This window comes from Aptenodytes forsteri, unplaced genomic scaffold (genome assembly GCF_000699145.1).
Source record: "Aptenodytes forsteri isolate BGI_AS27 unplaced genomic scaffold, ASM69914v1 Scaffold518, whole genome shotgun sequence".
Classification (NCBI taxonomy): domain Eukaryota; kingdom Metazoa; phylum Chordata; class Aves; order Sphenisciformes; family Spheniscidae; genus Aptenodytes; species Aptenodytes forsteri.
This window is the reverse complement of record NW_008795773.1, coordinates 638,366-661,729: the sequence shown is the minus strand read 5'-3', so window position 1 is coordinate 661,729 and position 23,364 is coordinate 638,366. Positions and strand designations below refer to the sequence as shown.

At 52.6% G+C, this 23,364-nt stretch overlaps 1 protein-coding gene across 1 annotated transcript in view; it reads right to left on the bottom strand.

Moving 5' to 3' along the window:
- RGS3 (regulator of G-protein signaling 3) overlaps positions 1-9,346 on the bottom strand; it is an 84,715-nt gene extending 75,369 nt beyond the window's left edge. Inside the window, exons 1-3 of the mRNA XM_019473209.1 lie at positions 9,262-9,346; positions 3,001-3,051; positions 625-683 (exon numbers count right to left, since the gene is read on the bottom strand). Of these exons, the coding sequence (XP_019328754.1) occupies positions 625-683; positions 3,001-3,051; positions 9,262-9,346 (195 nt within the window). The remainder of the gene's footprint in view (positions 1-624; positions 684-3,000; positions 3,052-9,261) is intronic.
- Between the last annotated feature and the right edge of the window lie 14,018 nt (positions 9,347-23,364).

Here is a 23,364-nt window from a genome sequence, read left to right as displayed (position 1 = left end):
CTGCGGGGGGGGGCCCCCCCCCCAGCCACTTTTATGGATGGCTAAGCCTCAAAGATCCAGCTGAGCCCGTGCTAACGGGTGGTTTAGATCACTTTACCCTATGCGTGTCAAGTAATTGCATTATAAAACTCCTCAGGGCAGGGGAGGGAAGGAAAAGAGCAGAAAAATCAAGGACTGATGTAGACAAATGTTGCTGGCTGGTCTCTGACTTGCAGCCCTCTCGTAGGGGAGATGCTCCCTGCGCTGTGCACACCGAGGTGGGAGCAGCCTGCCAGGGTGATCTCCAGGAGAGCCCGGAGCCACACTGTGCTGGCCACACGCTTCTCCCCACCAGCCCTTGGGCACCCAGTGGGATGGCTCTTGCAATGAATGGTTGACACAGCCCCTAGCAGGGTCCTGTCCTCCACTTTTCTGGCTCCATGCAGACACCGTGCCAACAAAACCCGTGAGCCCTCCAGCACTGGGCAAGAGACCAGCCACCTCCCTGCACGCTGTGGGTGCTCAGCCAGAGCAGGACAGAGGAGGAAAGGGAAGGAACAGGCAGCCCAGAGCATGCTTGGAAGAGCCAACCCCAACACCCCAGGAAAGCCGAAGCTCCCTGAGCAAAGCCCCAGGAGAACCCACCTTCACATAGGAGTCGCATGTCCGGTACTCCTTTCCTATCAGGCCTTTTGCTTCCATGACTGGAAAGGAAACGAAAGTCAAGCCCCAGAGCAGCAGGGAAGGCATCTTCCTACACCACGGCGCTCTGCGCCATGGGGTGTCCCGTCCTCATGGGGCCGAACCCATCTCCAACCCCGGCAGGATCCTGCGCGCACCTCCCCAGCAGCCTGGTCTCACTGGGCACCCACAAACAGGTAAAGGGTTTTATTGTATTTTTTCTTTAATATACCCGTGCTATAAATACAAGCATCTGTGGGTGAGGTTGACGGCAGATGCAGTTCAGCATCCGGATGGCAAATTTCATTTCATTTGCCTGACTTCACACAGCTCTGGGCTCCCTGCCTCGGAGCCAAATGTAGCATCAAGTTAAATATCAACGGCCCCATCCTGATGGCAGCCCCGCCAGCAGGGACTCAGCATTGCACCGTTGCCAACAGTTGGGAACCCTGTGGAACCCATGTGGCTGGAGGCAACAGATGTGCAGCAGAGTCCGGATAGCCCAAGACGGGCTGTCGGAACGAGGCTAAGCTCCCTCCTAACAAGCCCGGCAAGGCAGCAGTGACTCTGCCTTTGTCAAAGACAGATATGTGCTCCTAATAAACATGGTCAGCCCAACAGAAATCCCAGTGCAAGGGGAAAGGGGTTCTGCAAGACCCTCTGGTGCTTCACAAAGCAGTTTGCAAGGCCCCTCCAGGACAGGCTGCACCAAGAGCTTCCTCCTCCAGCCAGACCTGCTTTGGGTTTAAAGACGTTGGGGTGGAGAATGAAAAAGTAAGACTGATCACCCCATATCATCCAGCCTCCTCCTGCCCACACCGAGTACCCTGAGCGTCCGGCACGTGAAGCAGGATGTCAGGTCCCAGACCTTCAGCCTCCTTTGCCTCTTTGCTGGACCATTTCCCTCTTCCCAGACCCTCCTTTTGAGACAGCATCAGAACGAGACAGTGACTTGCACCCAGCTCACGCTGGGGCTGCTCCAGATGGAGGGATTTGGGGTAAAGCCTGTGCCAGACCCTCAGAACCACACACAGCTTGGAGGGAGAGAGGGGAAAAAAAAAAAAAAAAACCAACCCAACACATTTTCCTGCTGTTGTTTCTTTACAAAGCTTGCCTGCACAGCTGGAAAAGGGCAGCAAGCTCTTGTGGCTGCCAAGTGGAGAAGAATAGGGGCTGCGCGTGGCTCGGCCAGTCCCTACAGCCTCACCAGGCTCAGGCCATCCTCTGCCCCCATTTCATTACATCCAGGCAGGGGTGATGCTGGGCTGTAAGGTGGGATGTTGCTCAAGAGAAAGCCTTCTCCACCCCCTCCTGCCCTGCCGTGAAGGTCTCTGGGATGGGGGTGCCTTCCCCCCCAAAGCATGGCCACCCCCAAGGGCAGTGGGAGTCCCAGGGCCCTGCTATCCCCTTTCACCCTACAGAGCCCAAATCCAGGGCAGCAATGAGCCTGCTCTGTTCACAGGGAGGGAATTTTTACTCTGACCATTTCAAACTCTTGGCTTTTTCCTTGATTCTTTAACCATTTACTTATCATCAAGCCCTGACAAGCCCCTGGTAGAAAGAGCTCTGTGCCAGGAGACCAGGACACACACATCCTTCACCGCGGGAGCAATCCTAAGGGGCCCCCCAAGTGTCTCTAGACACGTTTTTCCTAAAGAAAAGAGCTAGTTCTGACACTCTCATTGGCCTTTCTAATGAACACCATTAAAACTGCAGTGACACAGTTCCCTGGGACCTGTCTCATGGCTGCGATGGAGCCGGTGTCCGACGTGCTGCATCGCTCTCCTGCACCGGTACCCAGCAGTGGCGGTGGCCAGGCCTCAGTCCCCAGAGAAAGAAAAGCAGTGCTTGTCCCCAGTGGGACATGCCACGGCTTGAGGGACAGCAACCCCAGCCTGGACCAGGTGAAATACTTTTGTTGAAGAAATATTGCTGGTGTTAAAAAAATGCAGCATTTGGAGGTAAGGGAATGATTTGGAAATCCTGGCAAATGCGGCAAATGCTTTTGGCCACGGTAAAAGACGTTTCAGTGGAGACAAAGCATTTCAGATTTTCTCTTCCAAATTATATTTGCCTTTCTCTGCACGTGGAGTTAAAAAAAAAAATATACAAGTGGATACAAAATACACCATGGTCACCTGGAAATGAAGGTCTCCAGAAATTTCGGTTTGGCCTCTAAATCAAAGAGCTCCCGGTCGTGCCACTCTACCACAGAGTTGTTCCTGACAGCTCCCATGAAGCTCCAAAGAGCTTGAAGAAAGGGCATGGAAGTGCTGTCCCCATCACTAGCCCACCATGGCTCTGGGGCCACCTCGCCATGCGCCCCAGGGAGATACTCACTGTGCAGCACCAGGATCCGGCCCTGCACCTCGATGGACAGCTTCAGCTGGCCTAGAGGAAAGGAGAGGAGAGACGGTGAAGGAGGCAGGGCTCGCCCACCGCCCCTGGCACTCGGCAGCGCAGGGGCCCCGCGGCTCTGAGGCTGCACGGGGCCAAACCCATCCTGCTTCCCCACCCCTGTGCACGGGGGCATCGCTCAGGGAGCCGAGGGGAAAGAGGTAGGAGGAAACATCTTCTGCTACCGAGAAAGTCTTATGGCTCCAGATGCAAAAACATTCCAGGAAAACCTGAATGCTTTTTTCTCAGCACACAGTAAACTCTGATGGCAGGAGGCACGAGCCCGTGGCAGAGGGGAAGTGGGAGCACCAAGATGAAACAGTCGCTGTGGGATGAATTAGCCCTTGTTTAACAGCGGGATGCAGCGTGCTCAAATCCTCACCCCAGCCCAGATTCAACTTCCCCTTTGCCTCTCCCCTGAGCTTCTGTGCGGGCAAGGGGCTGTCACCCCTGCAGAAGGTGACAGCGGGCCAAGCTGCAGACAGCCTGGACGAAGGCCAAGGACAACCGGTGCCTTTGGTGGCAGGAACATGCCGGCGCAGGGTCAGCCAAGGCTGGCTCCGCTGGGGGAGCCCGGGCCATGGCACTAACCTGGTTTCGTCCATCTGCTGCTGCGGGACCTCACTCCACACACACCTCCTCCCTGCTGGCCCTACTGCCTGCCTCATCTGTCCAGGGTGGTTTTGGGGAAACGGGAAAGCCTTAAAAATCCCTTTGCTGACTGTCACGTCCAGCAACAGTTCGTCATCACTGGCACTGTTGAGCAGAGAAGACGCAGCGACAAGGGCTAATGCAGCACTGCTCACAGCACAAACCCAGCCCCCAGGAATCAAAGCACGGCAAGAGCTCCCACGTTGCAGCCTCGTGCATTTCCTGGGGATCCCAGACAGCATGGGCTGGTGAGCAGACAGGTAATCTCCTAAAACCAGGAGTCAATACTTGCTTTAATCTAGGATTAAACAAGAATGGTTTCAGTCATGTGTTTCGACACTGAGTAATTGTCAGGTGGCCAGCGAGGCCAGGAGCAGCCAACCCCCAGGGAAGAGCAATGCTCCACCATCCTGCAATCCCTCTGCCGCAGAGCCCGGGGAGGGCTGGGACCGAGCGGGACCCCCGGCTCCCAGTGACGCAGCACCTCCAGGGAAGTGCCTGGCTCCCCGCACAACAGCACCAAGAGCTTTTGATTGAGGAGGTGGTGGTAAGGGGAGAGCCTTGAGGAGCTACATGAAAGAAACACGGCTTTGGAGCAGGTCTGGATGGAGATCCCCCTTTCTCCCGATGCACTGGCTTACCCACAGCCATCCACCAAGCCAGGAAGCAGGACCTGCCTGCCTGGGGTGCCCGGCTCCCCACTGCCAGGCCTGCCAAGCCTTGCAGGGGACCTGCTGCCCATCGTCATCATGAGCAGAGCAAGGAGCACGGTCAAGAGATGAAAGGCAGGATGGTTCCAACAGTCATTAACAGACCAAAAGAGCAGATCTCAGTAAGAGCACAGGGCGTCCACCTCTGCCCCTCAACCGGGCGGAGAATAACATAGAAGAGAAAGAGAGCTCAAAGTGCCAAGATCTGGTGCCTGGAGCGAATGACAGGATCTTTCTTGGAGCAGGAGACTGATCTGACTTGTTAAAGGAGGACCCAGGACCTAACCCACGCTGCAGGCAGCCCTTAAGGAGGAGACTTCTCCCCATGTGGATTGGCACAGCACAGCAGCAAGAGCTCTCCATGGGACCCAGCACTCCCTCACGGGTGCTGCAGAGCCCGCCTGTACAAGACGGCAGCCCAGCGGCAACATTTCTACCCATCAGTGCCTTTTAAGCTACCTAAGGTGAGAGAGAAAGGGAGGACTCAGAGCAGAGAGAGGAGGTGGGAGGGATGGAGCCAGGGAGCAGACCAGAGTAACTCAGCTCAGCCTGAGCATCCTCCTGGGGAGTTGCCCTCAGTGTGGACTACGTGGGCAGATCCAACCTCTGAACCTCAGAGTCAGCTGAAACCCAAGTACAAAGGCCAGGGGAGCTCAGGCAGGCCTCTGAATCCAGAAACCCCCCTGCAGAGGCACAAGGACAAGATGGGAGGATTATTTCTAAAGAAAGAAGGAAGGAGCATCCCAAACACGCCTTTGGCTGGTGACAGGCAAAGTCACCACCTGCAAACACAGTGTCCACAACTGCAGAGGAATACACTGCTCACAGCCCACATGGCGTCCACAACTGGAGAAGCCACACTGCTCACAACAGCCACAACACTGTCCACAACAGCATCCACAACTGCAGAAGAATACGCTGCTCACAGCCCGCTCTGAAGCGGAGCTGAGAATAAAATCCAGCTCTTACACAGCTCCAAATCCGACCTGCAGTTCCCACTGCCTTCGAAATGCCCGTGCCAGATCCCTGAGTTCCCGCCTATTATCTGGAGCCACAATTTGTGATTTTCAGCACTGCCGGGACCTGTCTGCCAGCAACTGATTCCCAGCATTGAAAACCCAACCGGTCACAGACCCTGTGCAGGATGCCAGCGCCTGGGAGAGCCACACGTGTAAACCCCTGCTGAGCAAGGGCACGGGTCCCAGGGCAGCAGCTCTGCTCTGCCAGCTGACTTACAGTTGTACACTCGCTTTCCCATGCACTAGCGACTCTGCATCAGCCCTAAAATCTATCCACAATACTGAGACTGGCACAGAGACTCAGCCGACGGCGTCTGCCAGGGTCTGGGTGAAATGCCGCTGGGGTGCAGAGCAGGCTGCCAGCCCCCGGCTCGCTGGCCCCGCTCGGGCACGGAGGGCTCTGTCCCTCTGAACACCTTCCCAAGGGGGTTCCCAGGGAGCTGCTGCCTGCCAGCCTGGATAGGATGTACAGATTTTAGGGGTGATGCAGGGCCTGAAATCTGTGTAATTGTTCTGGACCAACCCAAAACTAAACGTTTCCCAATGCTGCTGGAGAATCAAAAGACTGAACGCATCATTAGCACAAGGTTTCATTTAGTCCAAAGCAAAATATCCCATTTTCACTTGTTTTCCAGCTTACAAAACACAACAAACAAAATAAACTTGTAAACATCATTTACAGACATCTAAACATCCTTCAAATTAAAACCCAACATTTCATTTTGCAAAAGACACACCCAAGGGCTTAGGTTTCCTGGGGTGGGGAGATCTTATGGGATTGTTTAACCTGAAAAAATTCAGAGAACTCATATCTCATTCTTCACTCAAAAAAACATTGACAGAAAATTTTCAAATCTCTCTCCAGCTCACGTGTGTGTCCACGCGTGCATCTGCATTTGAGAGCACATGTGTGCGCGCATGTGGAAATGCATGTCTTTATGTGCATGTATACATGTGCAAGTGAGAGCAAGGTAAGAAAGTAAAGACAAGAGCCAGGTGGGGTAAATCAGGACGGCTCTATTGAAGCTAATACTGATTTACGACAGCGAGAATATTGTCCCCCAGTTTCATCATGCCACCCCAGCCTTTTGGACCAAGACTTTAACCCTGCTGCTATCTGCAGATCTCTGATGCTGTGGGAACCCTCTCGCTGCTCCACTATTAGCATGTAACAACCGTTACAACACGAAAGCAAAAATGCCCCCGTCTAACCAAGCATGACGAGGAGTCAGCCCCGCAATGAATGGGCCCTGGGGAGGAGAAAGGAAGCTTTTGTGCTGGGTAATTCGGGGGGAGGAAGCTCTACGCCCAGCCCTGGCCTGGGGATGGCTGGGGCCGCTCAGCACAAGGCTTCTGCACGACGAGGGATGGGGTCAGACAGGATCATGGCCTTGTGCATCACGTGCACTACTGCTGCTTCTGGTGCAGGGACAGTGCCTGTGGCCCCTGTGTCGCAGGCTACACCAGCACTAAAGAGAGGAGAGCAGGGAGAAAATGGGCAGTTTTGCCCTTTTCAGAAGCACCACAAATTGAGCCCTAGTAGAAAGGATTTGGGAGTATCGGTGGGAAAGGTCCTCTCCTTCCTGCGAGGAACAGATGACATTTCTCTCTCAGTGCATTTGCTCCCAAGCATCTCCAAAGCACATGAAGGGACAAATCGCACACCCTAGCACACCCCAGCCAGCGTGTCTGACCCCAAAGGGGTCCCAACCTGCTCATGCCAGGGAAGCACTCGTTGGCTTTGTAGCAATTCCAGTGCTTGTATGGGGCCGGGATCAGAGAGGGAAGCTGCTGTCGGAAAGAGAGGATCCAGCCTGAGGTGGTGGAAGGGATTTGCTGTACCAACGTCTGCTCTTGGACAGACCGGCTCAGTGGCAGCAGTCGCATTTTCTCAGATGCACGGAGCAGTAACCTTCCTCCAGACCTGGGCAGGCAGAAACACAACCCCTGTCAAGGCAAGTTCTTGGGCTGCATTTCCACCTCGCTCCAAGAGCAGAGGGTCAGAGAAACATCATCCCCTGGGCTCATCTCTTTTGATACATCCCTAACATGAACTAAGTGAAACAGCTTCAGCAGAGAGGCCCTGACACAGCTTGTCCAGGTCACCTGTGCTCAATAAAGGTTATTAGAGATGAAAATAGGTGCAGAGAAAGGCCAGAGGGAGGCAAAAGAGCAGACAGCTCATCTCACAACAGGAGCTGCTGGGTGCACACCCCATCACAGAGAGCAGGGCTCAGCCAGGCTCGCAGGGCTGCAGCAGAGAGGGAGCCCAGGCCCTGTCCATCTGGACCCCACAGGCCCAGAGAGGCAATTCAAGCTGATGAACAAAGCTGGCACAAGGAGAACAGGGAAAAAACCAGGTATGAACAAGCACAAGATGGTAATCAAACAGGTTCCCACCCATGAGAGAAGTTTGCCAGGCTAAAGGAGGAGACATGTGAATGTTGTCCTTTGGGAGCAGACCTAGCAGGCAGGAAAATCTGTTCCTTACTGATGATCTCTGACAAATGGAAAATTTTGGTTTCTGCTCCTTAAAGGCTTTTCTGTTTTGTTGTAGAAAAAATGCAGGTTTTGCCCTGGCTGGGACAGCCAAGAACCATCGATGCACGCACTAGGGAGAATTCTTACCAGAGGAAAGCAGTGTCAGATAACTGCCTGGGCGGGAGGTCCCCATGGGCACAAGGCAGAGCACCCCGAGATCACCACCTACAACCTCCGGCCCTGGCACCAGCCCTTTTGAAGACCCTTGGTCACCCACGTGGAGGGGGTAGTGCTGGCCCTGTCCTGCCACTGCTCTCCTGCTCAGAGCACGCAACGCCACGTCTCGCCAGCGATGGTCAGCCCGTGAAGGGAGCTGCAGCTGCAGAGATGATGCTTGGCCTGGACTTGGTTACAGAGCCAAGAGGCACCACAAAACTCACATTATTTGGCATGCATAAGTCCTATAGACAAAGACAGGAGGAATTTAGCTCCCAGCCTGTCCTCAGCGGTTTGATGCTTACAAGCCAAAAGAGGGAAGGATCAGCACCCCTGGCTGCCCAGGGAAGGGACACCCTGCTCCACTCATGTAACCCTCTCTGCTTCCCTGCAGCCTCTTTAACAGCGTGTTGCATGATTGCCTGCCCTGCTCACTAAAACAAGCAGAAGCTTTGAAAGAAAACTGCTGCTTAAAAAGTGGCACCCGGGAAGGGCACCCAGCTTCCCTCTGCGTAAGACGGCTGCTGACAAGCCATCACACACCACAAGCAACAGCCGTGACATTTGCTGCCAAATTCACCTGCTCGCAGTGTGGGTATACAGGGCTCGTAGCCCAACCATTGCTGGCCGGCTCCAGCCTGCAGATCCAAGCCACCGCTGCCCATGGGCTTCTTCAAGCCCATGCAGCAAAACTGAGGCAGCCACAGAAAGACCCACAAAGAGCAAAGAAGGAAACTGGGGCTCTGCCCTAATGGGGGCCACAGCTCTGGCCAGCCCTACGCAGCAATCCCAGCTCGTGCCCAACCAGGGGGCAAAATGACCCAGGTATTCGGCATCTGGCTGAGTGCTGCAGCACGCCTCAGCAGCTGCAGCTTGGTTTCAGGGCGCTCCCCGGTTCGCCAGCTCGATGGAGCCACATATTATTCCGGCTCAGCGAGGCAGAAGCGAGCAGGCTGCCGCTCAGAGTTAATGCCTTCGGGGAGCAGCTCTCCAGCCCGTTCCTACCGCGCCGGGCTTTGGCCATGACCTGCTGTGGCTCCCCACGCCGCACCAGCCAGGGCCACGGCCATATCCCCTGGGCACCGCGTGCACCCCCCGCTCCCTGGAGCTGCGGGCTCAACGCTTACCGAACGTGGTGAGGTAGAAAGAAGCTCCCAGGGGGTCAGCCTGGCGGGTGCAGAGCGAGACTCTGTGGACGTTGCCAGGCTCCATGGCAGGACACCTCTAATTAGCCAGTAATTGGAGCCCTCCCTGCCTAGCCCGGGAAAACCAGGCAGCCGTTTAAGCAGGGAGTGACAGGCAGCCGTGCAGCCGGGTTTCCATGGGACACGCATCCAACCGCCACACGTTTGAACGGCGCGGCTCCCATTGGCCCCGCGGATTTGAACGGGGACCGCACCTGTCTGAGCAAACAGCCCCGAGCCCCGCGCCTCAGCCATGTGCAAGGATGCGGGCAGCGCTCTGACCTCCCCTGCGGACCCAAGACCCACGCCAGCACCGTCCCACGGCCACCCTGCTGACGCAGCAGGAATGAGCTCCTGGGAAAAGGGGAAAACCTTGCAATGTTTCCTCTCCTCTGCAGTGTGCCAGGCTGTAAGTAATCCCCGTGACTGTTAGTGCCATCGGGTTTGCTAGCACATGCTCAGCTGTTTGGGGAACTGTCCCGCCGGAGCATTCAGAGCATTCACAGCACTTTGGGGAAATTATCGCAGGCAAGGAAAGGGTGCAGGAGAATTTTGTCTGTGAGGGTGAGCCAAGAAAGGGAGGGATGGCAGGGCATGGGTTACCTGCTTGGCTCTCATATGACAAGGAAAGAGGCATGCAGCCCCTCAGGCTCATGGGGTCACTCCGCAAGACCCCAGAGCAGCCCTTTCCATCACCTGGGAACCGGCAATGCACCCAGCTCCGGACACTGTGCCACAGCTTACCAGGAGGCACCCAGAGCCGAGCACAAGCTCTGGAGAGTGTGGAGGAATGATGGAGATGGTTTCTCTGAAAAAAACCCTCCCCAGAGGCTGGGCTATCCCAGAACTCTCTGCTTCCCACCCACGGATCCGTGCAGCCCTGCTCCCTACGGTGCAGGACCCCACGGGGGACTGATCTCCAGCAGAGTCCCCAGCAGAGTGGACCTGCTCCCAACCACCCCATGCTGCAGGAAATGCCACACTCAATGAGTTCGGTTCCTCGTGGCACTGCTGTGAGGCCAGAGAGTCCACAACAGCGTGGGGGGCCTGTGGTGAGCCTGGATCAGCCCTGTAGGGGCTTTCTGGGTGAGAGCGGCCAATTCACAGGTCCTGCTGCCCTGGGCCCAGGCAGAGGTGAGCAATGGGAGAGCTCAGCCCTGACAAGCGAAGGTCAGGAGAGACAAGGGTGCAGCCCAGCACAGGCTCCGAGCAGACGTGCTGCCAGTGTGGATGGCTGCCGTCAGTGCTGTGCAGGCACCTCCATTTCCCAGCCCGCGCCCAGCTGAAGTAATACTAAATACATTGACCTCTCTGGGACGGAAAAGGACAAGATCTCCTGTAAAGTCCAGGGTGCTGGACACGCACCCCAACCATTCCTCCCCATGGCTGCCCCTCCACACACTCCTGGCCAGGGCTGAGCCCCCGGCTGGCCCACAGCCCCTCTCACGCCCCCATCACTTACCTTTCCCCTTCACTCGTGCATGGCTGATCTTCCTCCTGCTCCCCGATGGTCCCCTCTGCTTCTGCAGGGAGGATTGTACAGCCCCGCATCGCCCCTTCGTCAGGGTTGGCAGATGCTGCAGCTCCAGTAACCAGGGACTCTGCCCTGTCCCTGCCAGAGAAAAGAGGAGATGAGAACAGGACACAGCAGGACGGGGAGCTGGGACACAGGGGACATCACAGGCTCTGCAGTACCCTTGGTTTTATCTGCCACAAGGGTACGTCTCCACCTTGCCCCAGCCTTCCCCAGAATACCACACTGCCAGGTCTTCTGCACTGAGCTTCCCCTGGCCAGCTCTGCGCAAACGTGGCACGTGCTGGCAGCGTGGCACATCTGTCCCACACCATCGCCCCACTGCCCAGCCCTGCCTGTGTGCAGAAAGGAGAGGAGTGATGGCGATTCACTAGATCCAGTGTCACAGCAGAACACAGACCCATGTTCAGAGGGAGTCACCCCGGCACGCGTCTCAGCTGCAGCCTGGGCCATGGCCCTTTACATGCCACGCACCAAGTGCATCCCAGAGGCTCTGCTCAGCACTGTTATATTTTATTATATTTAAAACAGACGACCAGCCCCATCAGGGCTTCATTAGTCTGTAAGTAGCTCTCCAGGACACTAGAGATGCTGCCCTGCCACTGCTGGGTGTTCAGGACAGCCTTGCAAGGCTCTGACTCGGATCCAGCTCCCAGCCCACAACCTGCTGATGTGCTCGGGCTCAGAGCAGCAGGGAGGCTCTGCACAAGGAGGAATTGGATGGTTTCCTTGTGGCCAGCACCCTGCAGATGGCACACCAGCCCCGGTCTGCCCCTCCTCGCTCACAGCCATCAAACCACCGCCCGGGAACCTGCCGCGGGATCCCATGCTGACAGAGACAAAAGCACACAGACCCAGAAATGGGAGCCTTGATGGAGAGATCTCCCAGCCACAGCACAGAGCAGAGGAACCTGCATGGCCCAGTAACTCTTCAGAATCAGAAACACCCGCCCAGGCTTCTTCCACAGAGATGAGCAGTGCAGGATTAGTGCAGCACAAGTGTCTTAGGTTGCCTTTACGCAGACCCAGTGCAAACACAGCCCAAGCTGCAGAGTCACAGGTTAATTCCCCCGTGAGGGCAGCGGAGCAGAGCAGCGTCCCTCATTCCATGACGGAGCCATGCCACACACACACCATCCATAAAAGCAAAAGAGCCTGACCTGTGATTTTGATGCAAGATTGAGCCCTCCGGAGCCAGGACGGGCTACTCAGCCCCATGACGTGGCAGTGTGTACCAGGACGTAGAGCACCTAGCGCACACTGCCCAATGCCTTCAGGTACCCAAAATATCCCCCCAGCTCCATCTTCACAGCCGCTAGCCAAAGGGTCCTGGCGCAGAGAGGCAGGCAACTTGGAAAGGCTGTCTGCTTGCTAGAAAAGCTGCCTTTTCCCCCAAAGTTTGGCTTATTCTCTGGCAGGTGCACTGGCTTGATTCAGCTGAATTTACACCAGCAAAACTGCCTGAAACTGCAGAAAAAGCAACAGAAGGGACACAGAGTGAGCAAGGGAGGGAAGGAAGGAGGGATGCTCTCTGGACAACCCAATCCATCACTGCCAACAGACACCTATTGTATCCCTGCCATAAATCGCAGCCCCTTTGGGCGTCGGGGAAGAGACAAATAATGACCCGGCAGTCTCCGAAGGCCTCCAGACAAAGAGCGCAGCTTTGTTTGGGCTGCCTGCCCCCCCGCAGTGCTCAGCCCTAACCTTGGCAACCCGCAGGGGCCTTGAGAAGGCACCCAGCCAAGCAGCCAGCTAATGCCCCTTGCTGTTTTACTTGCCTCCTAAGGTATTTAGAGCCTGTGAAGGCCTACCAGGACTTTCCGCTAGCAGCTCCCACGCAAAGCTCCTGCCCCGTGGTGGAAAGGGGCCAGGTGCCTCCTTATCCCTTCTCCACACAGCACGGCAGTGAGGCACGAGCCGGGATGTAAGCTGTATGATATGCATCTCAGCGATCGGTGGAGCAAAAAAGGCCCAGAGCTGAGGCCACTCGGGCTGCGAGAGTTGCCTTCCTGCTCAGAGAAGCACCCAGATCCATCCCCATGGACGCTGCATTGCTGGAGCCTCCTGCACCCCGGGGACTGCACAGCCCAGGGGAAGAGGCACCAGGCACAAGCGTGGGTGAGAGCTGTCGGCACAGCTGAGCAGCCCTCCTGCTGCTCAGCCTTTCAGCAGCGATGGCTGGGAGCACAGCAGGCTCCAGCTCTGCCCCCCCATCACCTCCCGCTGTCTCCAGCCACAGGGATCGAGAGTTCAGGGTGGGGTAAAGAGAGGGCCCCTAACAAAGACGTGATTTATTCTTTAATTGCTGCTTGTCTGTTTAGCACCGTAGCGGCCTTTGCTGCCCTAATCAAAATGCAGAGGATGCACAAGCAGCGCATTTCGACAAGTACAAACACCAGTGGGACAAACAGAGCCAGAGCACCAGGAGCTCCCACAACCTCTGGTTTCTCAGCAGCTCCAACACATCTGTCTTTTCTCACAATACTGCTGGATTTGAGTACCAGGGAAAGATGGATCCCCATTTCCCAGCGAGGCTGACAATGTCAGAGGCGTGGGAGGCGAGCAGAAGATGCAGCCTGGTGACACTGGTCCAGACCCAGCAAGCCTGGGCCACCAACTAAACTCTTTTGGCTGCCTGGTGGCCCCATAGCTCCCAGTGCTACCCTGCAGCCTCCAGAGCTTCTGGATCGTTCAGGACCCAGTAACCCACGGGCAGATGGGGAAGCCAGTGCTGTTGGCTCCTGCCTCTCCAACAGGCACTCAAAGCAGCAAGCTCAGGGCGAGGTCTGGTGGGGCATGGTGGACACAGGAGAGGAAAGGCTGCTCCAGCTTTTGGGGCTCTGTGATAAAAGCATCTCTGCCCGTAACAAGTACCTGGCCTCCCACATCTGGCATAGCTGCTTTGTGTGAGGTAGGGATTAATGCGGTTGACAAAACCCAGAAACACAAGGAGAGGAACACGGAGCCCCAGAGGGGAAATGGGTCCTTTGCCAGCAGCCAGGAGTACATCCCTGCACCACATGCACGCTCTCCAGCGGAGAGACGACCTGGCCAAGCACGCAGCCTATGCCACGACATCCTGCAGTTCCCTGTCCCAGCTGCCCAAGGAGATATTTGCACCCCGGCATTTAGAAACACGTCCCCGTGGCCTGCTCTGTGCTCTCCTTGCAGACATGGGTACAGCCAGTGGAGCAAGCCTGGCTTTTCCCAGCAGTGAAGCCTTCAGCTCCAGCAGAGCTCACCAACATCAGAGCTCATCCAAATTGTAGCGAGCTGAAACTGGAGGTGTCACATCCTCTTCCACATCCCAGCCACATCTGCTGACATGCAAGAGGGCCCTGGACACAGAGCTGAGGAGGGGATGAACCCCTTCATCCCGTCCTCACCTTCATCCCCTGTCCTCACAGGCAGCACTGGCAACAAACCCGGGAGAGGAACTGAGTCACATGTATTTATATTACAGAATATTACAAGAGCTCTCCCTTCCTCCCCACAGGGAGCGTCTGGGGACCCCTCATCATCCCAGCCCCGGGGTCTGCAGAGAAACTTCAGAGAGGCTCAAAACCCCTCTCTTACGGCTGTGTCTAACAGCAAGATCACAGATGGAGGTCCCCAGAAGAGAGGCCCCGGACTGCCTGGGGTCACAGTCAGTGCTGCTGTCACCTCCTGGACAGGAGGGTTGAAGAAGGACCCTGCCACTGTCCCCAACATCCATCTATCCCTCGCCACATCCCCCAGAAGCTCTGTTGATGCCTGAGCACCACAGACACAGGTAAATGGTGTCAGAGCACTGTCCTGGACAATTGGGAACCAGCACACAGGTGGGATGGGCACTGCTAAGGGATACAGGGTAATTTCTAAGTCACTTCAAAATGTTCCTTCCTTCAGGCTTATCAAAAACTCTTCCCCTCATTTGTTCAGCTGAATCCATTTGCTGACATTCCCAGTGATCTCCATCTGCCACCCATCAAAATTAAAGCTTTATCCCAGGAAATTTACTTGCCCCTGAAAAAAAAAAATACAGTCTGGGATTGCACGTTTCAGTGCACAGCATCCCCAGCTATCAATGACCAGCACAGCACATCTCAACCCACAGGACACGCAACACCAAGCAGTCCTACTGAGGGAACAAGCAAACGATCCACTCTGCAGTCCCAGGTACCCTGAACCGCTGTTAATGCAAGCAGAGTGTGTACCAGCCCAGCCTTGCCACGTCCTTGTCTCCTTCACCGCACGTCCCCACAATAGCATCGAGACTACGGCTTGTGCTGTTCCCCTCCGGCACTGCCAAGCCTGCGGCTCTCCCTGGCACATGCAGCCAGTGGTGAGAGGTGTTTTACACGCCACCTTGTCTCCTAGGAGCTCCCCAGGCTCACACAAAGCCTCCCCTCTCCATGTCTTTATTGCAAAATGCTTTTAAGAGGCAAAAGGAAAGACAAACAGGACAGTAACAAAATGCACTCTCTCTATCCAAAGCAGGCAGTCTCACAGGTTTGGGTAAAAGAATCCCATGAGATAGGGGTTTTCAAAATAATAAAAAAAAAAAAAAATAGTAAAGGTAAAGAAGAGTCTCTGTGGGACTCCGGGACTCCAAGGCCATCAGAGTCCCCCACACCCTCCTCCCAGAGGGCTTGAGGCTCACTGTCTGCAAAAATCACTCCTAACTCTCAAACCCAGCGGATTCAAGTCTGCTCTGTCCTGCAGCGCAAGGCGCTAGCAGAGAGCCCCGAGATCAAACATGATCCCACAAGGAGCTGGGCATCTCCAACACCCCATAAAGGGCACGTGAGAGATACAGTCCCTCACCTCCTCCAAGTGCCAGGATCTGGTTCAGTGGTGATAACCAGGCACCTGCACAGTCATAATCCATCCTTCACCCAGGAGACAGAGCAGCACTGCAAACTAAGTGGAGAAATCATCTGAGCACTCACGCGTGAGCCCTGGCTCTCCCAGATGCTCCATGACTCCCACGCGGGACGGTCACTCTCTCCAGCAATGTCCAAGCACCAGCGTCCCGCGCTCAAGCTGTGATTTAGCTGCCACGAGCCTTTGACCTTGACACCACTGTAAAGGAGGGGGAAAAAACCCAGTATACAAATGTCCCAAGGGAGCAGAGCTCCAGTACTAGGAAGTTACAAATTAAATTGCGTGCCAGAAGAGATGGTGGTGGTGGCGCGTGCAACGGCTCCTTTCTCTACTGGCTCCCAACAGCGAGGTACCGACTCTTTCTAACTTCCCTCTTAACATTCAAACCCCTGGGGACTGACCTTAACCTGCATTTCTATTAGAGTCTCCAGCAAACTGCACATTCAGCTGGTTGGCCTGGGAGTTAATGACTTTCTTTTAAAATTTAACACAGTTCTCCGTCACAAATTTCAGTTTGCCAGCACTAGGATCTGCCTTTGGCTGGATATTCAAATCCAAACACGTGCTTAGACAGCTATTCCAGGCAAAAGGGTAACATACACACACAGAAAACCCACAAGGTTGAAGCTGGATTTGAAACTAAAGAAACTAAATCAGACTGGGAAAAATTACCTGGCTTCCCAGAGGGTAAGAGGATTGGAACAGAAAGGGTTTGGGATATTTCTGGGCAATCCTGAGGGCAGATTTCTGGGATTAGCAAAGTCTGCCACACAGGGCAGACACACAAACCTCAGCGCTTTCCCAGCGGTGGGATTGCTGCAGCCCCCTCTCCCCCAGGGTCTACAGCAAGCATCGAGTACAGGGCACAGCTGGGGTGCTCCTGTCCCCGACACCACCTCTGCAGCAAGCACAGCTCAATCATCCCCTGAAAAATGCCAGTGAGGAACCCAACAGAGATGCAGACTGGCTGATTACTAAATCCTTTTCCAATCTGGGACCCAAGAAAGGTTTCCCCTGCTGCAAGGGTATCTTTAGAAACACCGCATCTTCTCTGCTCACATCCCTGAGTCTGCACGTCCTGTTAGAGCCCAAATCTGTGAGCCAGACGCGGCACCCACAGCAACACCCACACCGCATCCCAGCAACACCCACACCGCATCCCAGCGTGGTCCTTCCTGCTGCCTTTGCCAAACTGCAGCTCCGTCTGCTCACAGCGCAGGCAGGCTTTCAAGGCAGATGGTGTTGGGACTCCACGCTCCTGCAAAACTGCACCTCCCAGCAGGGAGCGAACGCGGCACTGGGGATTAAACTAGCATTGACCCAATGTTAGCAAGTGCCTCGTGAGCTGCTCCTGCCCACTCCCCAGTGCGCAAAGCCGTCCATCCCCTTCTGCAGCGTCTCCCCCAGCCAGCACGGGATCCCAACACCGCACTCAGCTCAGCACTGCCGCTTTGCTGAGCTATCAGAGTCTCTGCGATGTCCAGAGTTTTACAAGAACCTTGTCTTTGCATCTTTATAGGACTTGACATGTTTGGCATTTTTCACCCACAGCTTTGGGTAACAAACTTTTTTGGCTGGTCCCTTTTCTAAATCTCTCTCTCTGCCCCTTCCCCAAAAAATTAACAGTCTGAACATGCAAAGGGACTAACCCACAGCGATTCTTGGCCTCTGCACTGGTGAGGTGTTGCCATAAGAACTCAGGATGCCTGTGGCTTAAAGCACAGCAAGTACTTCTAGGGCAGGCAAAGGATCTGTAACAAATTCCACGTGAGCAGGAGCTGTTACAAACCTTCTCGGCTACCCACAAGGAATGCAGAGCACAGAACAGCCGGCATGCACAACTACTTCTTCCTGCGCCCATCTTTTAGCAGGGCCAAGCTTGCTGAACTCTGAAAACAGTTCATCTTGTCCCTCGCCCCTTTCTATTGCTAAGGCTAAACTGTGGCTGAAACTGTTCAGACTAAGGCAGCTATGACTAGGCTGTGATTTGTATTAGAGCTACTCCATAAACCAGCTCCTCTCCACGAGACAGTACACAGCAGAGAAACGGGTGGGAGAACAAGCAGCTCTTCTTTTATTTTCAGTTCTCAAAGATCTTCGCCTGTCTTGAACACTCTGAGGCTGCAGAAAGCAGAAACTGCCTGGCATCTTCCCTCGCCTGCCCTGCGGCTGGTAAGGGAGACATCCTAGGTTAATTCGGAAGGGATCCCTCTGAAGCACAGCAATCCTTCCTGATCACTCCAGAAACGTCCTGTACAAAACATCTCCTATAAGGGCTGGCAGAGCCTCCCACTGTCACCCTTCATGGTGAGGAAACAGCAGCTATAGAGGATACTGGCAATCAGAGCAACCCGTGGGTTATCCTCAGGAACACGGCACAGCCTAATTCACTCTCAGAAGGCTGAGAGGAGATACATAGCACCAGTGGGTCCCAATAAACTATTTTTTTCTCCTTTTTTTTTTTCCTTTTGCCATTGTCTGCAGAATAACAGTAGGCTGGGCACACACTTAATTTAGGAACATTACACAAACACCTCACAATCTAACCACGTCAAGGCTTTGTCCTTGGCTTTGCATTTCTTTAAGGCAGTGGGACTTTCACAGGCAAGGTGTTTAACACATACCTGCCTTACAGGCTTTAACCTGAATAAAAGCACAGCAAATTACAGCACTACATAAACTCACAGCACAATTCTTCCCCACGCGCTCTGAACCCTCGATTACACTAGCAAAGAGTAGCACCACGAGACATTCCAGGTCTCTTCGAGGATGTCTGATCCGAACATCCAGTTCTCCTTCTGCAGCAGCCCTAGGGCCCATTACATCTGATCAAGAAGGCAACCTAGGTCAAGCAGAAACATACGCAAAAAAAATAAATACAGTGGAAGTACAGCAAAAACTTCAACAGCAAGTGGTGAGGTATAGCAATCCCGGACAAGGGTTACCTAGTCCCACAGGTCACTGGAGCAGCTGCTGCCACTTCAAAACTCTTGTGCAGACGTTGGGGCTACCTGATCTCTGGTTTGCGATGCCGAGTCTCTGCTCTCAGCCCCTGCTGCCTTGCGCACAGGGCTGGGATCCAGCACTCCGCTGTTGGAGTAGCTGTTCCCTCTGTATACTTTACTTACTCTGACACTGCTTCCTGGACAAAAGTCCAGGCTTTTGGTATTTTTTATGTCTATTTGGGACCAACTTAACAACCAGATTTCCACTGTCTGAACAGTAACCCTGCTTAGAAGCAGCTATCTCAGGAAAATGAAACACTCAAAGCTCGCGTACAGATAGGGTACAATTAGACACTTCAAGAGGTACGCTTTTCTGAGCCTGCAGTGCTGCTGTGGATTACTGGATTTTGACAAATGCTAAGTATTAAGCCGTTGCTGATTTATTTTAATGCAATAAAAATAATACAATATTCAAGCTAGGTCTTCAAAAATTTTAGTGACACTTCTCATAAAAGAGATAGGTTTCAATATAGCAAAAAATCTCTTGGGAATTATGATTTTGGCCTTCGTATGGTCACATAGACAAAAGTAATTAAGTTAAAACAGCTTAAAAAGTTATTGCCTGTCACCTGAGCTGAATTGTGTACACAGTCTGAAGCTACATCTACATGAAATAGTTGAGCTGCTCTATCAGCTAGCTGACACCATGCACCTGGGCTCTTCTTTCCAGAGCTTCACCCAGAGCCTGGCACTATTCAACCCCTCAGTGAGGCAGTTTAGCTCATTAATTTCATAGAAAATGAAGTATTTCTGGCATTGGCATAGCAAACTGAATTGGCCAGGGCATGTGGTGGGGGGAGACAGAGATCAAATGCCAGAAACGGCACAATGGAAATGGGTACGTTGCCCTTTTTGTTGGCAGAGATCTCCTTCGTCATCCGGTGAAGCCCCACTTCTAGCCTGCACAAACGCAAAGTAAAACGTACCAAAGCTCTCCTACACTCCCATGTTCAGATTAAGCTAATTTAATTGACGGCTGCTGCTGAAAGGGCAGCTGCCTTCTTTCTCTCCCCTAACTGTATGATCCTGACCCATCCCTTTTGCCCAAGCATGGGAGCAGGCACACAGAATCATAGAATCTCTCAAGTTGGAAGCGACCCATAAGGATCATTGACTCCAACTCCCTGCTCCTCCCAGGACTACCTAAAATTAAACCATGTGACTAAGAGCATCGTCCAGACGCTCCTTGAACTCTGACAGGCTTGGTGCCGCGACCACTTCCCTGGGGAGCCTATTCCAGGGAGTGACCACCCTCTCAGTGAAGAACCTTTTCCTAATAGAATTCAAGAATATTTAAGAAAATAGAAGCAGACATACTGGGTCAGACAAAGGTCTGTGTAGCTCAGTATCCTGTTTCTGACAGCGGTCAGAAGGTGATGCCTAGGGGAGAACACAAGAATAGAGCAGGCACATGAGACATTTTCCCAAAATAGTTGTCCAGCCCCTAACAATTTTCAGTTCAAGGACTTTCCACTACAATAGGGTCAACTCGACTTTACTGTACCTTTTGCAGCCACGGAAGGAGTTGGATCCCATTTGGGTGGCGGCACACCGTTAGTTCAGCCTTGATGTGGCCACTTTAAGCCACCTCTGTGGATTAATTTGCATTCTGAATCAATTAGCAGAGCATAGCCTGATTATTGCATGTATTGTTTCACAACGATTATATTATCTGTGGTCAGAAAGGCATTCCCCTCCCCCCAAGCTGAAAGCACTCACTTTTACAATGTTATTAAAGAGCAAGAGGTTCATCTGTCCAGGTGAGATAACGTCTGACACTGCTGCAGAGTTCAGGCCTGGAAAAATAGGTCTTTCTGAACCGCAATACAAATAGAAGCAAGATTCATGGCGAAACAAATTCAAATGAACAGTATGAAAGGCAAATCAGAGGTTACCCTACAGGTTTCCTTTTCAAAGCGCTTTCCAAAGTGAATTAACAAAGTTAGCATTAACGTAATAGTCGGTCCACGCAGCTGAAAATAGCTCCTTAACTGGTACACATAATTTGTCAAATATCTTTCTTAGGTCAGATAGGAAAGTCCACTCAACCAGTAGAAATTTAGGCTGGCAATTTTTTGATAGTCAAAACTGCTGAATTAGTTTATGGTAAAAAAGGATCCCAGGAAGATGTTTTGAGGATGAAACTGCTGTATTTGGAGGCCTTTGTCAGAGATGATCTAACCTTAGAAGACCTGAGGCAGGAAGAGTGCAAGTGACATGCACACAGTAGCGCACTTCACTGGGAACGGGGCTCCTCGTTGCAGTGCCTGTTTTGTCTTTTGGGAAAGGAAAGAGGGAATGATTCCAGATATTAGAGCTAAGTTTGAGGACAGATGCACTTGAAAATTTAGAAAATATAATGAGAAAATAAAAGCTTATTTCCTTTTAACAAGGATACTGTTGAGTGTTTAAAATTCATTCTTCTATAACCAAAAAAAAAAAAAAAAAGCAGAGCAGCCATGGACAGTCTCCCGGACAAATTTAAACTAGCAAATGCAAACACCTGTAACAACATCCCACGCCAACAGAAGCCACTCCAGTCTGAGCTGTGTCCCTGCCTTCAGCTTTGGAACATTCGGTCTCTTCCCGTTTTGTTACAAACACTGATAGCTAACAGGGCATGCACGTAACTGGCCTTGAGCACTTCGCTGTCCCCTCTGACTCATCTTCAGTGACAACTTGCTCTCAGTAGCAGCTTAGGGTGGATCCAGTTAGCACTAATGAGGGGGAAGAGGTGTGAAGTGACGCACAGGCCTGCAGGGGTTAGGAACTTACGATTTGCAGGCTCAGGACCTCACAGAGCCTTATGTCTGCATTTAATCTTGTAACCCGAGAGCATTCCCAGCAGACCCAACAGGATTGTTTTCCGTGCCCAGAGTGAGGGTTCTGCAGATCAGAACATCAGCACCTTCTGGCATGCACCACCTTCTGGCATGCACCACCTTCTGGCATGTACCACCTTCTGGCATGCACCACCTTCTGGCATGCTTCCTCCCCCGTTTTTAGAAGAGGAAGAGGTTAATCTATTGCAGTAACAGCCTCTTTATTACAGGACTCGCATCGCACCTATCGTAATACGTCTTCCAGAATGATGGAAACAATATAGGTGTTCCACAATGACTGCTCTATACAGGAATGATCTGTACTTTTTTTTATTATTATTATTGTTGTTGTTATTTGGCCATGATGATACCGAAGTATCATTTTCACAGAAGTAAAGTTAAACAAGATTCAAACCCATCTGTACTAACGGTGCGTTCTGCCCAGTACAAACACCGCTTGGTAAGCTCTGTGTCCACTGCAGCTGGACCATAAATGTAGCATTTTTGTGACATTCTGAGAAAAGCAAGCAGGCTATCATCAGAGTGCCCACCCTTACTGCAGGCTTAAAACTCACAGATGTGTAATTCTCCTGACACCAGTATCTTCTTCTGAGCTTTCTTGAACGCAGAAGAGAGGGTGCAGCGGAGGTGGAATGAGTCCTGTGACACTCGGAACATCTAATCTACCTCCTTGAAGAATGGCTGGGGGAGATGTTTACTATTTTCAGTGTTGGAAGTTCATCTAAGAAAAGTAAAGCAAATGCAAGATGAACACCGAGGATCCGATAATTACAAACCACAGAGTGCACTGCCACAATGGCCCCATTTAACAATAGCCAGAATTTCTAGCTAAGCAAACAACAAGAATTTACCTTAGAGCAACTGCAATTTTTCCTATATGCAGACCACGTTCCCAGGGCCTAAGTGCCAAAAATGCATCTCACACCACAGTGTTTGCTGAGCCATGCTTGAGACCTGCAGAGCCTCAACCCTTCCTTCTAAGGGCATGAAGGTTACTGCAACCCCAACAGCCACTTTGCTGCTCAGAATCACCGTTAAAGGGGCTCTCTCCAGCTACAGAAGAGGGCACATGCTCAGAGTCCTGTGTATCTTGAGAAATTCTAGTAAGGCACGTATAACCATTCTTTCTCCTTAATTATCTGTCCATAGTGATCCAGTTCTTGTTGACAGCCAGCAGAAAACCCTTTAAGGGTAGGACTGCAAGATTTGTCTAATACTGATGAATCACTTGGTTAAACAGGAGATCACACCTACAGGCACACACTAGAAAGAAGCGATCAGTGAGTATATAAAGCAAGCTCCAGGCAGCTGATACACAAACCTCACTTGGAAGGACTTAACTAAAGCAAGTTGCTGGGGTCCACAGGTGGAATAAAATCATTACTGAGTGAGGTTATATGCACGTATATACATGAGGAAAAAATCACGCTGGAAATTGAGCACATAAATTTAACAACAAGCCATTGAAACCACCTGCCGAGGAAAGGAACACATTCTCTCTTTCTTGATGTCAGCCATCCAAGTTGAGTTACCTTACCGTAGAGAGACTTTATTTGAACAAGCTACTGAGATAAATTCTGGTGAAGTCACCCATTATACAGGTCAGACTAGGCAACCTATTGATCACTTCCAGCTTTAAAAATCTAAGTGTCTGTGAACAGCGTTCAACTTGACTAGCTCCCTCACGTGAAAACCAAAAACTGCCTTAACTTCACCAGGACTCCAAGTTAGTTATCGCAAGAGTAAGAATGCTCTTTTCCCTTTTTTAGTGAAAATCAGAATTTAACCATAACTT